Raw genomic sequence first — 20,097 nt, 5'->3', positions numbered from 1 at the left:
CAAATTCTACCAACTACATTAGAATGAAATTGTGTTGATATAATTGTATAGATATGAGAAGCTCTATTCAACCCAAAAGAGTCATAAACTGGCTGTTAAGCCAGCAGGAGTCAACCCAAATGCAGACTCACAGGCAGGACTTTAACTCAAAAAACACAGCTCTTATTGCTGGATATGAACAGAGGTTGAAAGAGTACTAAAATATTCTACTCAAGTAAAAGTAATATTACTTTGATTAAATTTTACTCAAGTACAAGTAAAATTACCTATCTAAAAATGTACTCAAGTAAAAGTAAAAAGTAGCTAATTTAAAATGTACTCAGAGTAAAAGTTAAATAGTTTTTTTTTTGACAGCAGAAGAACAATGGGATGCAAATCTCAAAGTAGTTGTTTTTTAATTAAAAGAAAAACAAATTAAAGTGCAATGGCAGTTAAACTGGGTAATGGTCACAAGCATTGTTGGTCAAGTTACTTGAAAAAAGTAATCAGTAAGTAATTACTGATTACTTTCCCCAAAAAGTAATCCCGTTACTTTACTGATTACTTATTTTCAAAAGTAATTAGTTACTTAGTTACTTTTTAAAAACATGATTTACAACCTGAATAGGTAATAAAGCGATAGATCTTTCAGCCCAATTCTACTTTTTCTGCATAATCCATCATATAAAATGTAATTAAATTACATGCCTGCCTGCCTGCTGAATAGATATGTCTCAAAGTTATGACCAGGTGATTGAGAACAGCTGTGGGAGTCAGTTTCCGCCTACACCACACCCCAAAACCCACTGCTCCACCCTTCCCCTGCAGCTGAGCCACAAACCACTCCCACTGCACCGTCTCCTTCACTGACAATGTCAACCTCTGCTAAGAACTCACACAGTCATTCAGATACGATGGTATACATCCACATAGACTTGGAGCAAAACTTCTTTCCCCAAACATCTCATACTCTATTATCCACTTAGGTACCATCACAGCAGGTGAAGTCAATTCATCACAGTCATCACTCACTCAGTCTGACCAACCCGGGTACTACTGACATCATTTGGGTCCTAAATGGTGGAGATAGGACCCCAAGTAAACATTATGAATCCCATATTGAGAGCGTTTCCTTTATAATAAGGAACCACATATTTTTTGATCCCTTGAACTTCTCACTGTCTACACAAACATCACTATATAACTTTCCCAAATCATAATAATTAACAACATCATTATAAATATCAACAGACCAAAAACAGAGAGTGATCAAAATCTGCTGATGCTACCATCACTCCCAACACTTCTTAATGTCAGACCATTAGCAAATAACAACAGGGCTCATAACACAGGGCTTGTTAAATATCGCCCGCTAACCATAGTTTTGGATATTACACAAAAACAGGAGGGACGGTGGGATCGCTCTGATCTTATTATCACATTCTCACACATCACAAACTTACGTTGCTCATTAACACACACTTCTCACGGAATGACCACTTCTCTGCTGGTAATCTGGAGCAGAAAAGCTCAGGTGCCTTGCCCACGTTTCTCCCTGCCCATAGTCTCTCTCATACAAAACGGCGGGGTGGCCACTCTAAAAAACTACAGGTGAACTAACAACTGAACAGAATAAAACCGTAACAATGGGGCCTTTTGTACAAAAAAGATCATGTAAATTGCCAAACATGAAAACTTGCGTCGCATAAATAATGTGGTTAGAAGGTGTTACTTCCTTTTTTAACTCTTATGCTACATTCCTGTACCCCTAGACTGGGGCGTAACAGAAAGTAAATTAAGATTGATTGTAATCATACTTGTCAGTGAGACAAACTGCTGTATAAAAGGTTCACCTAGACACTCAAACACATGGTAACTATTTCGCTGGCATCATGCTCGGTCTGCAGAAAAGCCTGCTCCTTCATCTTCTGGCATGCCTCGGAAAGCTCGGTAAGAAAGCTTTGTTATTATTCTCTGATCATTTAATATGGCATTAACTACATTTTCTTTAGTTTGTTCTTTTACTTGTTTCAGCACATGGAAGTCACATCATAGATGGTAAAAAAGCCCCAGAGAACTCGATGCAGTACATGGCCTCTGTGCAGAACAACAAGGGTGAACATGTTTGTGGAGGATTTCTCATCACTGAAGACTTTGTAGTCTCGGCTGCACACTGTAATAAATAGTGAGTAATCAGACATCTTTTCCTGTAATCTCTGACTCATGTCACTGAAATGCATTTAAAAAATGTGTTGATTTATTCATTGATCACTCCTTCAGCAACCCCACATACGTTGTTCTCGGCAACCACAATCTCAAGAACGGCAATCATCAAAAAATAAAGATTGAAAACAAAACCATCCATGAAAATTATCAACAGGTTGGACAGGGTAATGACATCATGCTGATTAAAGTAAGTACATGTTCATGTTCACAACAGTTTTAGATGACATATTTGCGGTCTTATTATTCTAATTACATTGCAACAAAAGAGCAATCATAAGAAAAATGGCATTTTTACTTTATTGTGTTTGTCTCCAGTTGTCTGAGAAGGCTCATCTAGGCCACATGGTACGAACAATTCAGCTTCCACCTGAAGAAATACACCTTCAAGAAAACCAAGTGTGTCAGGTGGCTGGATGGGGAAAAACTAAAACTGATGCTAATAAACCTGTTGATGAGCTGATGGTGGTGGATGTGTCTGTCATTGAGAAACAAGTCTGTGAGGACCAGTGGGGTCATCTTCCTGCCAACGTTGTCTGTGCAGGTGGATATGGCACAGACAAAGGATTCTGTCAGGTATGTGTTCTGTTTTCACTGAAAGTTAAACTTGTATTCCATCAACAAAAGAATCATTTTTTTAAATAGAAAAATTAAAATCTTTGCTCCTCACAGGGTGATTCTGGGGGACCTCTGGTGTGTCAAGGGTTAGCTGTTGGCATTGTTTCTTATAACCACAATGGTATCTGCAATTACCCAGAGGAGCCCAACGTCTACACCGACATCACAAAATACGTTCAATGGATCAACAAAACTGTGACTGGCAGAAACAGTTTGGTGTAAAAGTTCGTCTTTTGCATACTGAAACTTAAACATTTTGAAGTGGTTTTCTCTGCTTGCTTTGTCATCGTGACCAAAAAATGGAAATAAAAATGCTTCTGACAAGCCGCAGTCTCATTTCCTTTATTTCAGTGTCATTGCAAACATATGAGTTAACAAAACAAACAAGAAACTCAGATACTATGTGAAATGACTTTTTGTCAAGTGAATGTTAGATAAGCTAATATCAAGGCTATCACCATTATCCCTTCAACTTCCTGTTTTCACAAAACTACAGTGATGCTGTTAGTGCCAGCTGACCAGAGTCTCTTCAGGTTGTTTTGTTGCTTTAATTAATTTATTATCAACAACAATATAAAATTATGCACAAAATGAACTACTAATGTAAAAAAAATATGTGTTTTTATTTATATATATTTTTATTATATAAATATTCTTTTATTTATTCACTCCACATAAAATGTAAAAAAAAATTACAAAAATACAAAAACAACTATTTACAATTCAACTTTTAACTATTTAAATTTTCAGATTTTTCCTTATAAACAAATTTAAAAGGAAACAACACAAGATACTGCAAACCACAACACAATAAAATATTGATTAAAATATGCAAAACAAAAAGAAAAAAAATGAATGCCCAGATCTTTAATTAAGGGAAAGGTTGGCATTTAGAAATATTAATATCACACTCAACTGACTGTGTTTTTTCTTCCCATTCCACTGATGGGTGGACAGTTCTCAGGTGCCTGTGCAGCTTGTGTGTGGAGCAGGCTCTATATGATAGTCTTTTCTGGAGAGATTATCTCTCAGCTGGCCTGGGAACGCCTTTGTGTTCCCCCGGATAAGCTGGAGGAGGTGGCTGGGGAGAGGGAGGTCTGGGCTTCTCTGCTTGGGCTGCTGCCCCCGTGACCCAGCCCCGGATAAAGCGGAAGAAGATGCATTGGATGGTGAAAAGCAAAAGTGAGGTCAGAGGTCAAATGTGATAGCCCATACACCAGTATCTTCTCCTAAACGTTTCCAGTACAAACAAAGGGAGCAGAATTATAAGCAGAGTTTTAAAGATAAAAGTCATTTTATAAAAGTTTGACCTTTTTTGACCTTAAAGAAGAGGCCAGCTTTCTCAGGAATTTCTATATATCATTCCATATATGCCTATATGTTCTCAATACAAACAGTGACAGTAATGATCATATATAACATTATTATCACTTCAACCTTCAGAGAGTTTCTATTTACCTTGAAGGAGAGGTCAGAAGTCACCAAGATGACGGCTGAGATGCAGGTTTCATTACTGAGATGAAACCTGCTGCTTCATCTGCTTTGTTAAGAAACTCATTTTAGTTCATTACACATTATCCAAAAGTGTCAGTACAAGTTAGCATTTTTCTCTTTTGGGGGTTTTTCTTTTTCTTTGCCTGTCCCGTTCGGCACTGTGGCAATCAGAATTATTGTGTGAAGGCCAAGAGAAATGCCCAACGGATTTATTTTTCCAAGTGGATCATTATGGCTTATCCATACCGGTTCACTTGATTGATCTTTATTATTATTATTATTTATGTATTTATTTATTTGTTTATTTTAAAATTTAAGTAATTACAAATGGAAAAGACATGACTGGGGGACTGGAAAGGGAAAAACGCAGAGAAGAGAATTTCAAGAAAAGGAGAGGGAAAGAAAAATAGAGGGCAAGAGGGACAGTGAGAAAGGAGACTAAAAATCCGCTGGATCACCTGCTGGAAGAAAAAGAAGAAACCAAGAAAAAAGAGAACAACACAGTAGGGAGACCACAGCATCAACCTGGATAAGTTGATGCTCACGCACCTGTGCACGTGAATGTGCTTGTATTCAAAAGGTTCCTATGAGAGTGATAACTTAAGATTATTATTTGTACTTAGAAAAATATAATCATTTATGCTTAGAGATATATAATCGTTTGTATGTTGATAAAATATGTCATCCTTATTTAGGTCTGCTAAGGTTCTGTGTGCACTGTGTGCACCATGAGAGGGGAGGACGTTCCCCTCCCTTCTGCTGTTTCGGCATACCTCATACACATGTTAAGTTCATGGGAAGGTCGCATCTTGTCTGGTGATATATGGTATGGCAGAGCACACACTCTATATCTTTTCAGTTACAACAGTCTTTTGTCTTAGTTGGGCTGCTGCAAGGAGGACTCCCACTATTCTCCCGGGAGGCTCCTGGCACCGGTCATCATGGGAGTTTCATCTCTTTGCAGATAACATAGTAAAACATTGTTAGGCCTGACTGAGCAGTTTTCACAGGCTCATATTTTGACACACACACACACAAACTATGCATATTCATGTAATCACTGTTGTCAGTAAAAGTAGCTGTACGAGGAGTCCGTCCGAGGTTGACGGGGTTCATGTGGAAGGAACAGCGCTTGACCTTGGTCGGCTTTCCTCGCGAGTGAGCTCACAAAGAGCTCTGTCTTGTGTCTTGTTTTGCTGCTGCGGTTGGTTGTCTTACGTTCCAGCAGGGTTTGTACTTAGATAAACCCAACAGTTCCTCCATCTAACTATCTAATAGTGTGGGGAGCCATAGCCCTGCCCCCCAAGACATGAAGCAGGCATGGATGAGATCCAGCCCCCAGACATCTAGAGGCCCCCAGAGCATGAGAGCCCTGGGAGGACCAGGAGGGGCAGCTGTGCCACCCACCCAGAAAAGAGCTGAGGAGCGCCCCCACCGTTCCCGCAGGCTCTGCCGGCAGCCAGCTGTGCTAGCAACGAGGAGCAACGAGGCTGTGGAGGAGCTTCGCACGTGTTTGGAGTCTACAGACTGGGACACAATGAAGGCTGCTTCTAACAGCTTGGACGAGTTTACGGACACTGTCACCTCCTATATCCATTTCTGTGAGGACAGCATTGTGCCATCACGCACCAGGGTGAGTTATAACAATGACAAACCCTGGTTTACTCCTAAACTCAAAAAGCTGTGGCTGGAAAAGAGAAAGGCGTTCAGAAGCGGAGACAGGGACTGCTACAGAGAGGCCAAGTACAGGTTCACTAAAGAAGTGGACATTGCTAAACATCAGCACTCTGAGAAGATGCAGCAGCAGATCTCAGAGAATGACTCGGCCTCTGTGTGGAAAGGTTTTAGGAATATCACAAACTACAAGCCTAAAACCCCCCACTCCACTGATGACTTGCTCTTGGCCAACACCCTTAACGACTTCTACTGTCGTTTTGACGAGCCATCAGGCAGCCTTCACACCTCCAACGGCCCCAACAATAGAGACACTTTGGACACTAATTCCCCCACCTCTCCCCCCTCCATAGAGCCATCACCACCTTCAAACCGTTCACCTACAACACCCCCCTCCTCACCCCACACAAAAGAGGATTTCACACCACCTCCTCCCACCACAACTCTTCATATTCATGAAGCAGATGTGAGGAAGCAGTTTAAGAACCTGAATGCTCGGAAAGCTCCCGGCCCAGACGGCGTGTCTCCTGCCACCCTCAGACACTGCAAACGAGCTGGCCCCAGTGTTTTCTGGCATTTTCAACTCCTCACTGTAGGCATGTCATGTGCCTGCCTGCTTCAAGTCCTCCACCATAATCCCTGTCCCCAAGAAACCTAGGATCACTGGACTAAATGACTACAGACCCGTGGCTCTGACATCTGTGGTCATGAAGTCCTTTGAGCGCCTAGTTCTCTCCCATCTCAGGACCCTCACGGCCCCCCTCCTGGACCCCCTGCAGTTTGCATATAGAGCCAACAGGTCTGTAGACGACGCCATCAACATGGCCCTACACTTCATCCTGCAGCATCTGGACTCCCCAGGAACCTACGCCAGGATCCTGTTTGTGGACTTCAGCTCTGCCTTCAACACCATCCTTCCAGACCATCTCCGAGACAAGCTTTCCCAGATGAATGTGCCTGATCCCATCTGCCGGTGGATCACTGACTTCCTGACGGACAGGAAGCAGCATGTGAGGCTGGGAAAGAATGTCTCGGACTCCCGGACCATCAGCACCGGCTCCCCTCAGGGCTGTGTTCTTTCTCCTCTGCTCTTCTCCCTGTACACCAACTGCTGCACCTCCACCCACCAGTCTGTCAAGCTAATCAAGTTTGCAGATGACACCACCGTTATTGGACTCATCTCGGACGGGGACGAGTCTGCCTACAGGAGGGAGGTTGAACGTCTGGTGTCCTGGTGCAGCCACAACAACCTGGTGCTGAATGCCCAGAAGACAGTGGAGATTATTGTGGACTTCAGGAAGCACACAGCCCCACTCCCCCCCATCATCCTGACTGACACCCCCCATCACCTCTGTGGACTCATTCCGCTTCCTGGGTACCACCATCACCCAGGACCTGAAGTGGGAGCCCACCATCACCTCCGTCATCAAGAAAGCCCAGCAGAGGATGTACTTCCTGAGGCAGCTGAAGAAATTCAACCTGCCAACACGGACGATGATGCAATTCTACACTGCAATCATCGAGTCCATCCTCACCTCCTCCATCACCGTGTGGTACGCTGGAGCCACTATCAGGGACAAACAGAGACTGCAGCGTGTTGTGCGCTCTGCTGAGAAGGTGATTGGCTGCAGACTCCCATCTTTGCAGGACCTGTACACCTCCAGGACATTGCGGCGTGCAGCTCGGATCTCAGCTGACCCTTCTCACCCTGGACACAGTCTGTTTGACCTGCTCCCCTCAGGCAGGAGGCTCCGGTCCATTCGCACCAGAACCTCTCGCCATAAGAACAGTTTCTTCCCCTCTGCTGTTGGACACATGAACAATAACCATATGGCTGTCCCCGCCACTAACACATGACCCTACGCTGTGTCACTGTATCATTCCATGTTTGGCACTGATCACCACCTGCACTCATGTATATATCTTTCAACGTAGCACTCTTAATTCTTACTCTCATGTATATATCTCATGTATATCTCATGCACATATCTTTCCACGTAGCACTTTTAATTCTTATCCCTATTTTTTCCATGTCTATTTAAGTGTTATTTATGACACTATGTTTGCACTGAAGCACCGCAGCAATTTCCTAATGTTGTAAACCTGCTCAACATTTGGCAATAAACCCCATTCTGATTCTGATTCTGATTCTGATTCTAGAGTGGACTGAGCTGCGAGCCTAATTTTCAAATATTAATATTCATGTAAACTCTGAAGTGATATTAAGGTGTTTTACAATCACAGTTTAAGGTATATTTGGTGTTTGAACTATTTAAATAGGCAGCTATAAGCGTTTGTAGAGGGAGTATTATGGTTCCTAACCACCGTGAACAAGTTTAACAGATGGTTTCTCCTAAAAGCTTGGGTATTAATTAATGAATTAACTAATAGGCACAGACGTTTATTCTGTTGTGTAAAAATAATAAAATTTTTAAGTTATCAAAGTGGCCTATATATCACGTTTAACCTGAGTAGCGAAAGACCACGGGGGGTTTGAAAACGATGTGCCAGGAGTTCGCTGTTCTCGCCAGCTCTAGTGAGCCTTGACCTCCCGGTCGCCGAGCTGGTGGGTAACAGACGTCTCCGAAAACTCCGTGGTACTTTTGCAAATATGTAATGTTTTGATAAATTGAGCAGATATTTGAAGTTTACACAGCTACATCCTCACCTGAGAAAATCTTAAAAGTTTATTTTGTGACACAGACAGAGTTATAGGTGTCATATATAACTCCAGTTTCCATTGTTGGAAACTGGAATTGGCTGCGTCGCGCTATGAATTCTGGGATAGGTTGGGCCATGAAGAATACACCCGACCCATCTCTGGGTCTCTGGGGAAACGGAGGACGTATTTGTCAGAGTCTTCAAATTTGAACGGTCTTCGTTGCGTCACTGTAACGTAATCGGCCTACAAATGTGGCCGCCAGCTACGATACCGGAGACTGCTTCTTTTTCTTCTTCTGCGTTTAACGGCAGCTGGCATCCTTGTAGATGCATTGCTGCCATCTTCTGTTTCAATCCATTGTTACTCTTTTAAATTCTACTACTTATCCCTGCGTCTTTCAGGATTTTACAAAGCTTCAAACGACACGTTGACTGTTTAAATAAGTCGTCGACAATTTTGATAGTCAACGTAAACTTGACTAGTCAACTAATTGTGGCAGCCCTACTCATTATTTTTTTTTTTTTGGGGGGGGGGGGGGGGGGGGGGATCTAGGAGCAGACACAGCCTCTTTGGTGATGGGTTTGGAGAGATGATGAAAGAAGAGAAGAGAAGCTGCAGAGAGACTTACAAGGTTCCGACTCAGTATGGTCAGATTACATTTGGCCACCACTTCAAGTTGATGTGAAATACTACACACTGTCATTCTGACCCCCCCCCCCCCGGCTTATCAAGATGGATCCTATCCCAGCTGTCTTAGGGTGAGAAGCAGGGTACACCCTGGACAAGTCACCAGACTGTCGCAGGTCTCTCTCTATTCTCTATTTCTGCTATCCATTGATGGCAATCAGCGAGGCTGTACTGAAGACCAGTGTTGTCATCTATTCTCCTCCAGTTGATCAGCTACCTGATGGTGGTAACCAGGCCTCACTGTTTCATGTTTCCATGTCTATGCTTCGTACTTACCTTTTCCTCTTTGTTTCTTTGTGCCTCCAGTAACCTTGTCAAGTCACTGCTCAACTCACCTGCAGCTCAGTAATCTGGACGCCGGCCTCCACGGCAAGATTCACTTTATTCACTTTGTGTCTCAATTGTGGAAACCTAAACAACCCACTGTTCTCACTTGCCTGTCCTTTTGCCTGCCATCTTCTCAGGATCATTCATTCATTCATTCACTCACCAAAAGTTGATCATATAAAACCCAGATTTATTTTCATTTTTTATAAAATGTAAAATGATGAAATGAAGGACGAAATGTAGATTAATGTGACAGACTGTGTTGCAATGCAGTCAGTGAAAAGGTTCCAGAGCAACCAAAGATAGCGTGATTGACTAAGCTACATCTTTGCTCCAATTAAGGATGTGGTAAAAGAAGTCAAGATAAGTGTTGACATGTTTAGCATGTAGTGATAAGATTGCCCACTGTTGTTATTATCTTCCTTTAACAGTAACTAGTAATGACTTTCTGAACCTCTTCACAAATAAAATTTTAATCATTGGAGAAAGAATTACTCATAACCATCTCACAGACAAAACATTATGCACAGCTACTTTCAGTACCATTGATATTCATTTAGAGTATTTTTCTCCAATTGATCTTTCTGAGTTAACTTTAGTAATTACTTCCTCCAACCATCAGCATGCCTTTTAGACCCCATTCCTACAAGGCTGCTCAAAGAAGTCCTGCCATTAATTAATGCTTCAGTTTTTTTTAATTAAAAAAAAATGTTATGGATAAGTCTAAAAATTAAAACAAACAAAACAAACAAACAAAAAACCCCACAATGGTGGTCTAGTACTACCAAGTATTCTTACTCTGGATGGCATTACTTTGGCCTCTAGTAACACTGTGAGGAACCTTGGAGTCATTTTGACCAGGATATTAAATATATTAAACACATATGTTGGACTGCTTTCTTCCATTTGTGCAATATTTCTAAAATTAGAAATATCCTGCCTCTTAGTGATGCTGAAAAACTAGTTCATGCATTTATTACTTCTAGGCTAGAAGACTGTAATTCATTATTATCAGGAAGTCCTAAAAACTCCCTGAATAGCGTTCAGCTAATCCAGAAGTTTTGAAAGTTTTTCCTTCCCACTGTTGCCAAAGCGCTTGCTCATAGGGAGTTATATTTTTATACATATATTATCTTTACCTTACATTATAAAGCACCTTGACACAACTGCTGTTCTGATTTGGTGCTATATAAATAAAACTGAAGCTAACTGAGTTACATAAAGCTGGTGGTCACCAAACACTGACTTTATTTAACTGTTAAAAAATCTTAATGCTCATTAAAAAATTTTAGGACATTTTTACCACAATGTAATAAGGCTGTACATGTATAAGCCTCTATCTGTCGAGGCATCTTAGCACTTATATGAAAACACCAAGATTAAAGAGTTCCCATGATGGCACGAAAGTCCCACCCATGTTATCTGAGTGTATCGGGTTGCATTGCAGCTGATTCAAACAAAAGTTTAAATAACAAACTATTTTTAATTTTCTATTAAACCCCAGTTTCATTTTGTTGCTTCAAGGTACGAGCTAAACAAGCTGTCATTTTTGTCCACCCAGAGAAAACAGAAATAAGGACTCTCAGTAAGCAGAAGAGTAGAAGTAGCTCACTTATCGTCTAAATTCAAGTCTTTTGGTAAGAAAGGGGCGTATATAATATTCCGTGTTTATTCTAAAACTTGAAGTCTGTGTTTTGGAAAGTTGCAAAACCACATTCATCAAAGGATGTTACTGCAAGCTGTGATAAAATCATGTTCTTGTGAGGCGCATACTCTGCATTAGTTTGTACTTATTTGTGTTCTGATATGCCTCAGATGATAATAAGTAGCAGCACATCAGCACTTTTTGTCTGGCCCACCAATGTGTAAATATGAACGTTGTAACTTGAGCTTTTCTCTAATTACATTTGCATTTGGAACACCGCTCTATATGACCCAAGTGCAGAACTGAAGCTACATTTGTGTTAAGTAGTCAGATATAAAAATCACTTTTCACTGCTCCACACTGAAAATAATTTGAGTTATATATTTCTCCTTTTTTCACTTTTTAAAACTTTCAAATTACATGCATATTTATTATTTTTGTTTTATTGTTGATACCACGTCATATAATCTACTGATGATCTTGGATTTTAACGTATTCAGCTATCCTACACGAGCAGGTTTTAACATAAAGAAGTTTGAGCTGTGAAGAAGAAATGCAGATAGAGAAAGCAAGAGCAAGAGATGCAGCATGGCTGATGCAAAGTGCTGTACATGTTCCAGTGTACAGCACTTTGTGTCAGCTGTGGTTGTTTTAAAGCGCTTTATAAAGAAAATGACGATGATGGCCCGTCATGGTAGATTTGAACCCAAGCTTCTGCAGCTGTCAGGGTTCCTGGCCCAGCATTTTCAGTTTACACTCTCTCACAGTTTAGTTTTCCACGTGTTTCCGGTTTGTTTAGTTCTACTTCCTGTGTTATTAGTCAGATTTAGTTCAGCTGTGTACTTACCTGTTTCTAATCATCATCATCCTATGTATTTAAGTCCAGTTTGTTGTCTTGTCATCCTCAATCCCACATGTGATTCCAGTTCAGCCATTCATTAGTCTCATGTTCTGTTCATCCTGTCATCACAATAAACACCATCCAAGTGCTTCACCAGCCTGCGGGTCCTGCGTTTGGGTCCTCTCTTCTCCACATCCACACACCAACGTGACACCTGCTGAACTCAGTGAGCTACGCTACCTCATGTCTTCTACTTTGTGTGCTATTTGCATTTACACTTAGCTAAATAACAGTAGTTTAGGCCATTTAAAACAACAAAGTATTATTTCTGGTGCTGGTACACAGTACTTACTATTTACTTAAAACACCTAGTCAAGAAACTCTATATACATGGATTTAAATGATTCATGTGTCTGGAGAGATTTAATTGTTTTGTTTTTTTTGTTTGTTTGTTTGGGTTTTTTTGTTCATTTAAGCTCTGTCTGTCTACAAATCTCAAAGGAAGTCCAGGCAAACAAAATCATACAAATGCTTTGCATTTTCTGAAAAAAAAATATTAAAATTAAGTGTCATGTGGCTTATTGGCTGAAAACTAGAATTGATGACAGAAGTGTTGACCAACTGAGGGCGGCTGAAATGTCTGTAAGAAGAAATTGCCTGGTCTCCTATTATAAGTATTATTTGTACTTTTGGATAAACAAATAAAGGAAACCTTTAAATATACATATTTTTAGTTATCAGTTAACTTGTTTGTACTTGAAAGATTGCACTAAGATAGTAACACCTTTTTTCTTTTCACAAAATAAATTATTGGCCTACAGCCTTTGAGTGTTCCTAATTTTTTGCTGCCTGGTTCCATACAAGACTTACAATTTGATTTTTGTCTGATGACCTTTGAAAGCACCTTGAGGCAACTGTTGTTGTGATTTGGTGCTGTATAAATAAAATTGAATTAAATTGAATTGAAATAACAATAATAAATAATAATAATAATGACCTATGTTCATATCCATCATGGGATGATTCTTTTCCTGGATTACAACAAGAGACCTGTACAGTAAGAAGACTCAATAAGCAGCTCTCCTCAGACCGATGCACACCTGGCTCCCTCTGATGGTCAAAGAACAAAACAAATACTTCTGTGACAAGGCATAAAAAAAGAAAAATGCACGATAGTCTAAATGACTGAAAGCAGCAAAAACTCAAAAAATCTAACAGAAACAAAAATATGAATACTGGAAAAAATGAAAAAATGGAAACATATGAAGCTCATGTGTAAGTATTTGTACTTTGTTACTTCCCACCTCTGTTGTCAGCACATAGAAAGTAGCGTAGGGAGCGGCAGAGAGAGGGCGACACAGTCTTTAATCTTTAAATAAAGATTTAAAATATCATCTCATATTTGACCTCTGACCTCTCTTTCAAGGTAAATAGACATTTAAATGTTGAAGTGATAATAATGCTGTACAGAGCCATTTAAAACTATGGGAATTCTAAATGTCACATTATAGTTTACATCCAAATGTCACATTTGACCTCTGACCTCACTTTTACTTTTCATATTTGCCTTTCTTTCAAGTCGACCCTAAAATGTGTTAGATAGTTAAAGGAAATAGTTTTCTAAAGATCAGTACCTGTTATCCATTATCCGCTCCTACATAATGTCTGTGTAATCACATTGAACATCTGTCATGCTACATGACACATCAATAAATAACAATAATAATACAATAATCAGTAATAATACTAACATCACCTCTACTGTTGTACTACTATGAATAGTAACAATAATACTGATAACATATGTTTCAAGAAGGCTGCTAAAAGATTTGTGAAAAAGAATGACTCTGGTAAATGGACTGGTTCTTATATGGTGCTTTACACAGTTAGCCTCACCCATTCACAAATGTTTAATATGCTTTTTCTATGTAAGTGTCTATCCAACATTTACAACAATCATACTCTATGTTCTTCGTCGGAGAGCAACTTGGAGTTAGTATCTTGCCCAACGATATTTGGCATGTGGACTGGAGCACCCAGGGATTGAACCACCAACCTTCGCAGATGACTTGCTCTAACCCCTGAGCTTCAGCCACCAAGGAGGTGTCATTATTGGGCAGGTCAACAGTGCTTTTGTTCTTTATTACACCTCAGCTGCAAAAGACTGGTCATACACAGACAGAGAGCTGGAAGAAATGTGTATGGAGGTGTGGACCCGCTCCTGAAATTCTGATATTTTAGCTCCAGTTTCATCTTTTATATGTTTTTTTAAATGGTGTGAAATTATCGAGACTATTCAGAACCCCTTTAGACCCCCACTGTATATTCATAGAAATATATAATATGTGCATAGAAAAATGTGCCCTGGATTAAGCCACAGTGATAGGAAACATCAGTGATAATTGTAACTACACCAGCTGTTTTATAATTGCTTTGTTTGAGAACCAATTTGGACTGAATTACTGATGTTCACTTACTGTAACTGAACTGCTATTTGCCTATCGAGGTTTTGCATCTGATGTCATGCACACAACACTCGGCTGCCTGCTATTGGACATGATAACCATTAGCATTCACGTCCAATAACTAGTTATCACTTCCTTCTTGTTAGTTATCTTCTGCTGTGTTGGCTGCAGCAATCATCAAGGACAGAAAGTGAATCCTTTTTTTTTAATTGCTTTTCTGCTGATGTAGATAAACAAAGATGAACAAAAAAAATTTGATATACCAGCATTAGATAAGTAATTATCAGTTATTTGAATTTTGAAAATCATCAAAATCAATTTCAAACAATTTTTGAACATTTACATTTTTTACATTTTAATTTTCTCTCTCTAATTTTTTCTTTCTCGTCTTTTTCATCCGCCCCCTCAACCACTACTCTCCTCCTCATCACCATCTCACTCCTAAACCGAAGTTAGGGTTCTGACATGAGAAAACCAAGAGGAAGAGGTTTATTTAATTTTGATTAGTTATCAGACATATGCCCCCCCCCCCCCCCCCCCCCTTTCCAAAAGGCTAACAAGAAATAGCTAAACATAAGCACAATGTTGTAAGTGAACATTATGCTGGCTAACATTAGACTCTAGCATCCTAACAGTTTTAAATTAATTTCCCTCTGATCAACAGAGCACATGGCACTAGTGACTCTTTGCTTGTGCCATTTAATGGCTGTAGAAAATATGGACGACTAGCACCCCAAAAATGAAGCCAAAACATCTATATCGCCCCCTGGTGTCTGGCTGCAGTATAGGTCATAAACCCTGCCTCCTCTATGTTAGGGCCTGTAACAGCAGAAAAAAGGGTCAAAAAACAAGTAGAAATGAACCAGAGTGAAAAGGAGTTCTATGACTATAAGGGCTGGCAATGTGTGACAAAGTTATAATATTTTTAGGATGTCAAGGAGGTCTTACTGTTTGGCTTAGATGTCCTGTGTGGATTAAAAAAAATGCCATGCTGATGGAGTTATCGAACAGCTTAATGACTGAAACAGGAGATACAGCACCTTGTAATGGCTGTAAAAAAGAGACGCTATGAAACATCACCTCTGGTTTTCTTGGCAGAGTAATTAGGCCCCATCTACACAGCAACAGACTGCATTTCATTAATTTAGACATTGAAAAAACTGCAAAAATGTATTTTCTTTTAAATAATAAAGTTTCACAACTGTGAGTTCAGAGAAGTGCACTGAAGTTTGATTCTTATCTGGAAATTGTGGTTTCTGCCGTTCATCTAGTTTGCTGTAGAAAGATAGTGACAAATGACCATGTCGAGCAGTTCCAAGAAACAGTATCATGGACTTGCATCTGACTTCTTCAATTTTAGATGAACAAATTTAACAAAAACACTCTTTATGTGTTTACAAATGTGAGACAAGATGGTGTCTCACCATCCATTCGCTTATCCTTTTCAGGGTCGCGGGGGGCGCTGGAGCCTATCCCAGCTGTCATAGGGCGAGAGGCAGGGTACACCCTGGACAGGTCGCCAGTCTGTCGCAGGGCTAACACACAAGGACAGACAACCATTCACACTCACATTCACTCCTAGTGACAATTTGGATTATCCAATTAACCTATCCCCACAAGCTGCATGTCTTTGGACAGTGGAAGGAAGCCGAAGTACCCGGAGAGAACCCACGCAAACACGGGGAGAACATGCAAACTCCACACAGAAAGACGCCAGCCTGATGGTGGAATTGAACTCAGGACCTTCTTGCTGTGCGGCAACAGTGCTAACCACCGTGCCACCGTGCTGCCTCACCATCCAAATGAAAATGGTCCACAAATAATTAAAAAGGGAGAGAAGTCAACAACTTTTGTTTTTATACAGTACACTAGAGCTACAAGAGTTTTGCTTATTATTGCACATTTAAACTTTTCTAAATCAAGTCATTTATTTACAAAAGTTTAAATGTGCAAATGTGCTGGAAATGAGTGAGAACTCAAATGACACCAAGTGTTAATTGGATTAAAAACTGTGTTTTTGTCATTAGCTTAGCAGTTTATTTAAAAAAAAAAATAAATGTATTTAATTAATTCATTATGTCAGTCCTGGTCCATAAATAATGAATGGAAATAAAATTATTTAATATATCTAAACTAACCTCTGACTTATTAAAGCAGGAATTACATGTGCCAATTAAAGATTCATTTTCTATTTTCTCAAGATTCAGTCACCAATTTTCATATCGGCCATCAACCACCGCCTGCAAAGTAAAGACCAGGTGATGACCAGTGGTACACCAAGAGCAAGCAAGACATCGACTCGTCACTGATCCACCTCACCACGATCTACAGTGAGGATATCAGGATGTAATTCAAGCGTGGCCAAATGATAGCAATGAGAGGGGAGGTGATCCAGACTGTAGGAGTGGAGCTACCAGAATGCAGATCAGCAGATATACAGGACAGGTGCAAGTACCTTGTTACATCCTGTGAGGCTGTGGGAGTGTGTGGGCGTGGTGTTGTCTTCTCCCTCTCCTCCTCCTTCTTTCTTGCCCCTCCCCTTGTCTCTCTCTGCCCCTGCCTTCTCCTTTAGGACACACCTGCTGCTCATCTGCCCTCGTTTACCACCAATTACCCTCAGAGGTGATATAAGCTGGAGAAGAGCAGTGTGGATGTGAGAGAGGCTTCTGGTGGAGTTCTTCTGTGATGGGCAGTGTGTGATACTGGTCTAGGTATGGAAAAGGCCTGCTGTGTGTGACCAGCCCCACCGTGTGTGGCTCTTTGTGAGTAGTTCTTAACTGAGCGGTGGTTTCCCTTAAGTGACGGCGGCCTCCATTAGTTTGTTTGGCCTGCCTGGGTATTGGCAGCGTTGCTGTCTTTTTCTGTTGAAGCCTTATAGTTGTTTTCTTTGTTGAAGTGGTCACTATCTCTTTGGGTTGACCTGTCTGATTTATCATTAAAGCAGCGGTGCTGTCTCTTTTTGTTGTTACTATTTATATGATTATTGAGTTAATTGATTATAATAAAGATTTCTTTTGTGTTAAATGGGGGAACCATGACAAAGATGCTCGAAGGTCCATCACAGCCAAACACAGTAGGTAAGGCAAGTGCTTTGATGCCAGTTAAACAGTAGAAGTAAGATCCAAGCCACTAATGCATGCATCACCACAGCTGTCATATACCCAACTGGAATAATAATCCACAGTAGGAGATAGATGATCATGATGTCACGACATGAAAACCATGATCCAAAGTCCAGCACCTACAAGTCTATTAACAAAGGAAAGAGACGTGGCGAGGATAAGAGAGTTTCAAAGCCCAGTCTAAGATGCAAATGCATCAGGAAGACATGCACCTGAGATGAGCTGCTCCAAGAATTCCTCAGGTAGTTAAAGAGGAAAAGGAACTGTCATGGACAATAAAGCCTCTACATGTGGAGTCTACCACAGCCGAGAGATTCCAAGTTACACACTGTACAAATTTGCACCAAAGACAATAATCAACATACAGTAGCAGGATGTCAGAGCAACCTGGGACAGCATCCCTGATAAGGATGGATGAATGGATATGTAATAATTATTTACAATCATAAAGTAAATAATTGATCTTCAGTAATAAATAACTGATTAGTAAATAATGTATTACTTCTGTACTTGCTAAATCCTCAATATTAGCAGCGACTTAAAGCCTAAAAAATGTAAAAGCTCTACATGATCACATTTTATTCATGTACCTACAGACACAAGTGAGAACAGTGTTTATTCATTGCTTTAATATTTAAATAGAAACTGTAATACATTTTCAATGAATTGATTTGGTCAAGCTGCTGTCACAGTGTGGTGCTGTGGACTCAAAGCAGGACTCAAGCACGAGGGAATAAATTCAAAAAGGCAGCTTTTACTACTGGGAATACTCTTACACTAATACAGAAAATAAAACCAAAAACAAGAAACTAGGGACTCAAACCAAAAAACTAAGAAACTAGGGAACTAAACTGGGAACAGAAGTAGGAAATACAGGGAGCACTGAGGAAATACACAGAACATTGGGGTGGAGATGGTACAATGCAGATATTTCAAAACAACTTTACTGGATCAACACGATTCTCAGGAAAAAAGACTTGTTAAATCTTACTTAATTAAAGATTTGCTTTGACACCCTGGGATTGTACTTGTGCTGTTAAATCGCTGTCAATACATTTTTTTTTTTAAATATTGCTTTCTTTGGTAAAACACAAGTGCAGTTCTATAATGACTGAAATATACTTACGACTGAAGGGACAATGTTTTTACACACATAATCAGAACCTAGCAAAAACCTTTTAACTATTCCATCTATTAGCATCGTACTCCACCATTATGCTATCAAACTGAGAATATAAAGTCAATATTAAGCAATGTGTTAATTATTGGACCAGTGGGGCAATAAATAAATATCAGACAAAGTTTTACAATTAACAGCTATTCAGTTTCCATCTTGTCTACAGTTTCATGAGCCTTATTAATATGGATGACATTTCATTTTTAATCAGGTTTAATCAATAAACTTCTGAGGATGGTGAAATGGGGTAACTGTCTAAATACAGCTAAGTTTCATAACCGTGAGTCTGAGGAAGTGCTCTGAAGTTTAAATCTTATCTGGAAATTGTGGTTTCTGTGGTTCATTCAATTTGCTACAGGATCTGAAGATAGTGACAACTGGCCAAATCAAACAGTTCCTAAGAACAGTATCATGGACTTGCATCTGACTTCTTCAATTGTAGATAATTAAATAATCAAAAGCTCTAATTTCTGAAATGTATTTATTAAGTGTGAGACAAGAAAAATGGTTAAAATAAAGAAATGAAGGAGAGAAGGAAACATATTTAGTGCACGTGCTGTTGCACCAGATCTAAAAATCAATATTTTTTTTACATTACTTACTGATAAAAAAGCGTAAACCAGCCAGATCCAATCTACCAACTTCTCACCAACAAGTGAGAAGTCAAATGAGCATTTATTAGATAAAAAAACTGGATGATTGGTTGGATGCTGCTAATAGACTTAAATTAGTTTATGTATTATTTTATGACAACGCACAGACGTCCAAGCTCCAAACAAAGTAATCACTTGACTGATTCTTGAATGTATATCGGGAGCAGCTATTATCACGACCTTGGTGTTATTGGAGTTTAAAACAAAGCAGTTATTGGAGAGCCAGCCACAAATCTCGAATAAACAATCAACTAAGGTGTATCCAGCTGACAAGGCTTAAAAGACATAAGCAGCAGAATATCATTGGCATGGAAATAAGAAACAAAAGAATGGAATAATGCTGAAGGTAGCATGTAAAAAACAAAAACAATAGACCAAGGACTGAACTTTGTGGAACCCCACAGGTTAGAGAAGCAGTGCTAGAGAACTTGTTTACCCTAACAGAAAATCTTCTTTCAGAAAAATAGGAGGAAAACCAGGCTAGTGCTTAACCAGTGATGCCAGACAAAACCTTGAGGCTATAAAGCAAA

General features: G+C 39.8%; 1 protein-coding gene across 1 annotated transcript; it reads left to right on the top strand.

Moving 5' to 3' along the window:
- Positions 1–1,763: 1,763 nt before the first annotated feature.
- On the top strand, positions 1,764–3,116 carry LOC309700599 (trypsin-like). The gene is made up of 5 exons (XM_082524254.1): positions 1,764–1,929; positions 2,014–2,164; positions 2,260–2,392; positions 2,521–2,778; positions 2,875–3,116. The coding sequence occupies exons 1-5, from the start codon at positions 1,872–1,874 to the stop codon at positions 3,040–3,042; spliced, it is 768 nt and encodes a 255-aa protein (XP_082380380.1). The 5' UTR covers positions 1,764–1,871; the 3' UTR covers positions 3,043–3,116.
- Positions 3,117–20,097: the final 16,981 nt, after the last annotated feature.

The sequence above is a fragment of the Aulonocara stuartgranti genome (assembly GCF_965226115.1).
Source record: "Aulonocara stuartgranti genome assembly, chromosome: 23".
NCBI classification, from domain to species: Eukaryota; Metazoa; Chordata; class Actinopteri; order Cichliformes; family Cichlidae; genus Aulonocara; species Aulonocara stuartgranti.
The sequence above is the reverse complement of the archived record's forward strand: the minus strand, read 5'-3'. Positions and strand labels throughout refer to the sequence as shown.

Excerpts from the sequence above, each read along its gene's own strand:
- LOC309700599 (XM_082524254.1), top strand. The coding sequence starts at position 1,872 with ATGCTCGGTCTGCAGAAAAGCCTGCTCCTTCATCTTCTGGCATGCCTC. Across the intron at positions 1,930-2,013 it reads GGCATGCCTCGGAAAGCTCG|CACATGGAAGTCACATCATA; the intron begins GTAAGAAAGCTT and ends TACTTGTTTCAG. Across the intron at positions 2,165-2,259 it reads GCTGCACACTGTAATAAATA|CAACCCCACATACGTTGTTC; the intron begins GTGAGTAATCAG and ends TCACTCCTTCAG.